At 33.3% G+C, this 5,000-nt stretch overlaps 1 protein-coding gene across 6 annotated transcripts in view; it reads right to left on the bottom strand.

Annotated features, from left to right (window-relative positions):
• Positions 1–1,624: 1,624 nt before the first annotated feature.
• LOC125048240 (protein bric-a-brac 2-like) overlaps positions 1,625–5,000 on the bottom strand; it is a 39,465-nt gene continuing 36,089 nt past the window's right edge. For all 6 annotated transcript variants that reach the window (XM_047646833.1, XM_047646834.1, XM_047646838.1 and 3 more), the window contains exons 6-7: positions 4,601–4,919; positions 1,625–4,080 (exon numbers count right to left, since the gene is read on the bottom strand). In XM_047646833.1, the coding sequence (XP_047502789.1) occupies positions 3,649–4,080; positions 4,601–4,919 (751 nt within the window). In that variant the 3' untranslated portion in view covers positions 1,625–3,648. The remainder of the gene's footprint in view (positions 4,081–4,600; positions 4,920–5,000) is intronic.

Here is a 5,000-nt window from a genome sequence, read left to right on the forward strand (position 1 = left end):
CCCCCCCCCCCCCACGACAACAACGAGCCAGGGACAAGGGGGGGGGGGGGTATTTAGAAAGGGGAAAAAAATATAAAGAATGGTAAAAACGAGTCGACAAACTAGAGAAATATGATAGGAAGTTGACAGTAAAGCTAAAAGGAAGTTATTTGAAGTTCGCTTAGCTGAAACAGAGAGCATGCCGAAAGTAGGGCATTTGATAGGAGAGTGAAGGAGACGCTTTCACAATAGCGACCCAGTAATGATGGGCTAATTATGTAGCAGATAATTGCTGTCATTTTAATCACCACTGTTAGCATTATCATTATCATTATCATTATCATCATCATCATCATCATCATCATCATCATCATCATCATCATCATCATCATCATCATCATCATCATCATCATCATCATCATCATCATCATCATTATCATTATCATTATCATTATCATTATCATTATCATTATCATCATCATCATCATCAATCTTATCATTATCATTTTCTTTAATTCATTATTACTGTTTTCATTATCACCAGTCTTATTTTGGTGTCATCTTAATTACTATAATAATTATAGATAACTATCAATATGATTGCCATTATTATCATTATCATTTTTATTAATACTATCTTTATTTTTGCTATTACCATCACAACCTCTATTATAACACCCATAATCACTACCAATAAATACTACAATTGTCAATATTATCATAATGTTTACTATTATTATTATGAATTATACATATAATGATTGTCATTTATTATCACAATTGATATACATTCTTAATGAAAAAAATCCCATGCTTCAACTATTTCTTTGTCATATATCTAACCATGTGAAATTAAAGAAAAAAAATGTTAATCTTAAATATATATATATATATAAAGTATCAATTAAATCTAGTACATTTCATCTTGACATTTTATATATATATATATATATATATATATATATATATATGTTCACTATCATCATCTGTTATTATCCATTTTCGTTATTTGAATATTATAAAATTTTCCAATATTCTCAGCCTTCATTCAGCACCAGAAAATTATTACAAGTCACACATAAACTGTTTATTAACATGGGGCTTGATTCAGCAATCACACATTGAGAGAGTGAATCTGAAGTATACCATGACTGAGATTTACCAGTGCTTCAGTTGTTTCCTTTGTAACTTGCTTTAAATAATCATTATTCTCTCATACATGTAGTGGTTAATGCATCTGCTGTATGTCTCACTAATATACAGTAACAGTTTTGCAATCTATTACTGCCTGCTACCCAACATTACTCACCTCAAAGTCTGTTCTGGTTACAATAAGCAATTTTCAGCATACAAATAATGGATTATCCAATAACCATAGTTTCAGCATTTCTTCATATTACTGGTTTATATAAAAAGATTGAATGCTACCACTCTTAAATATACCAATGTATTACCTACTTAAGGTAAGAGTTTACATGAAACTATTTCTGACAAAGATTTACCTTTTTTAAAGATTTTTTTTTTTTTATTACAGATCAAAATATTTTATATCAGTATATTGCAAAAATATTTTTCAATTATTTTTTTTCACTGATGAGAAAGTTTCATTTAAAAAATAATACATTATTGGAAAAGTAAATAATCATAAAATTTGTTGTTTATTGAACTTTGTACAGAATCACAACTTTTTTCCCAAAATATTTCAGCATCAATAAAAAACTGACACAGTTTTCATCTAAAATCTATCTCCAAACTTCTTATAGGAAATTTGTTGCTTATAAAGACAAAAAGTATTGCAATATAATACAAAACTTCTGTATTACAACTACAGTACAGGAAATATGTACATAAGTGAATGTTTTTTTTATTACTGTGCTTAAGAAGGTACAATACACTCTTTCTCTATTCTACAGATATTTAAACTAACCTTTCTCACTTTATCTTCAGGTAATTTACTCCCTGTATGTCACCATACTTTTATATAATCACATACAAGAAAAGATGCTCAGCATCAAAATGAAACTACTCCTGACAACATATTACATATAAATAATTACCTAGCACTGTGTTAAATTTGAAAACACATATCCTTTCTCTTAAGAATATCACTTTAATTTCAGTGGCAATAAAGATTTCATGAAAGAAGTTGCTTAAGTATACACAGGTGTTTTATGCATTAGCATAAAACCATGGACAAGAATATGTAACATATAAAAACTAAGATATATATATATATATTTTTCTTAACTGCCACATGTTAGCTAGAAGTCACTGTTTAAAAAATATACACATATGTCTGATTTGTAGCAGCATTAGGTCAATACTGATTGTGAATTAAAGGCCTTTATTATAAATGCACTCATTTAATTGAAAAGAGGTGACAAGATCATTTTTGCCTTGACTGATTCTTTCTTCAGGTATGGAGAAAAGACCTATAAAAAGTCTGTAATACACCGAACAAGAGTTTTTTATATATAAAAAAGGAAACCTCAAATAAACATATAGGGTACTGGCAACTAAGGTTAACTGAAGGTCAAATTCTGCAAGCAGTTCAATGGATAACTGACAGGAGTTATAGTCTGTATACATAAATTTGCATACACAACTATCACCAAACTTGGAGGTTAAATTGGAAATGATGTCAGATAAAAGTGATTGGAAAACAAGAGATCTAAGAGTGAGAGCCATATTGTAAAGCCTACTATAAATATTTATAAAATCTCTCTCTTTTGGCCAAAGGAGAGAAACAGACTTCCGCATCAAAGATTTCTTTTCGGTAGGATATTCAATCGATAATGCGAGAGGAACCTTTTGGCGAGCGAATCCACAAATACGCAGAGGGATGGACAACATGAACTTCCAACTTTGCAGATGGAAATTATACGTGAAGGATGCAATGATTTCCAACCTCAAGGGGAACGTTATTACAGAGGAGCTATTTGTCAGCATAGCCTGCATAGGTAAGTGATAAAATCCTGAGTACAAATGTAGTACAGAAGAGACACATCCCAGAAGAAGCTGCTGCCCACCATTCTGAATTCTACCACAGAGATGGTATACCAGTACAAATAATGCTCTACATGGGCAAATTTTCTTCTCAGTATGTCTAAAAGCACCAATCTGCAGAGTACTCATGTGTTTCTATTAAACAAAGTTCCCATTGAAGAAATTATCAGTAAAAATCTGGTTATCTTTATAACAATGCCCTTAGTAAACTCTCACTGCATCAAAACTACTTTGTATTGTTCCCTCTTTTCCTCCTTGCAACTGTATCTCTATCCCTTCAAATGAGATGATCAATTATGTGTGGCATTAATTTTCTCACTCTACATTTACAAAAAAATAAAAAATATAAGTCCTTAGGAATCTTAAACCTCCTTTACCTCACATGCTACCCTTTTGAAATATCTATCATTCCCAGTTTCCCTAACTGACATTTTTATATATATTTCTCCCTTCAAGATATGGACTGAAAGTTAGAATCCCAAGATTCTGACATTTTTATCTCACCTCTTTAAATAAATGGTGAATTTATAGTGCACTTCCTCTTTTCTTTGTCTTTAAAAATAAATAAATAAATAAGTAAAACATTTAAAAAAGAAAGAATAATTTACTTTAATATTTTCTTCATTGCAGCTGCAAGTCTCTCTCAGTGATAGCACCGAGATCTCATGACGAACTAGAACAAACTCTTGTATGGGCTTGGTGCTGGAGCTGCCGAACAAACACGCGTCCGCATCCGCAAACGAAACTGGGCTTACTTGGATGTTTCAGTCTGAGATGTGACATTATCATTTCATTACTTCTGTGTATTTCTTGGCAGTGCGGACACATGAACGGTATGGGGTCTTCAGGGACAATGTTGGCTTGGGGGTGATCTACAGAACCCCCAGGCTCCGCTTTTATGGTCGGGGTGGCTGTTGTGGCCGAGGGCTCATTCTGACTGACAGGTACTGTTGGAGACGTCTCTTGCTCTATAGTTGGGGAACTGTTTCTTGTTTCCTGGGGCTCGTCTTGCTTGCCACTTTCGTTCGCCGGGGGCGGAATGGCAACCTCGTTATTTGCACTTTCATCCTCTTCTTCACCTCCACTTGCTACTTCCTGAGGGCAGAGATTAATAACCGAGTAAATGATAAAGTCCAGAATGTAACAAATTATTTGCCACTGAGCACTCGAATCCTAACTTTCTGGACATAAGATGTTGTTCTGACTTGTATAAAAAGAATATATTATTTTACTTATAACAATTAGGGTAGTTGCTACTCCATTTTTTTTTTATTATTCTATTTTATATGTTTACACTACACAAAATATACCCCATAAATAGACATATAACATTAGTATTTCATCTTTAATTTTTATTACTTAACTGTTCATCAATTTAGGAGTAAATAATATTAATTCCATAAAAAGTATAATATACTGATATGTAAATGTATTCTCTATATGAGAAATGCAACTACTACACTAAGTATTTACTATGGATTTTTTATATTTCTATAGTTTAACCTATATGAGTTTCAAAATATTTATATAGACAGTCGTATGTGACTTGTGGCCATGCCTAGAATTAAAGAAAGACTACAGTATGTAAATCTTAAACATCAGCCATCCAACTAACCTCCTTAACACAAGTCATGTCCACATCCATGAAATCTGTCGGGTTTATCATACAGTCTCGAGATTTGGGTCTGGCTGGCGGTGTGGCGACTCCCTGAGGAGTTGGCTTTGGGGGTCTCACTGTTCTTGCCCCAGGCGGGTGGGTGGAAGACGACGAGGATGAGGAGGCAGAAGAAGAACGGACGTTGCCTGTAGCGCAAGATTCTGTACTGGGGTTCACTGTTGCCGTTGAATCTGAAGGTGCCAGGCCCGACACTTGGAGAATTTCAGCGGTCTTCAGTAACGAAGTCAGATCTTCTGCTGCTACTGTCATTTCACCCCTGAAGAAAAAGGTTTTTCTTTAGATTTCAGCTCGAGAGGAGTAATAGGACATAAATTTGCATTCATTATGGAAATTAATC

This window comes from Penaeus chinensis, chromosome 43, assembly GCF_019202785.1.
Source record: "Penaeus chinensis breed Huanghai No. 1 chromosome 43, ASM1920278v2, whole genome shotgun sequence".
NCBI lineage: Eukaryota > Metazoa > Arthropoda > Malacostraca > Decapoda > Penaeidae > Penaeus > Penaeus chinensis.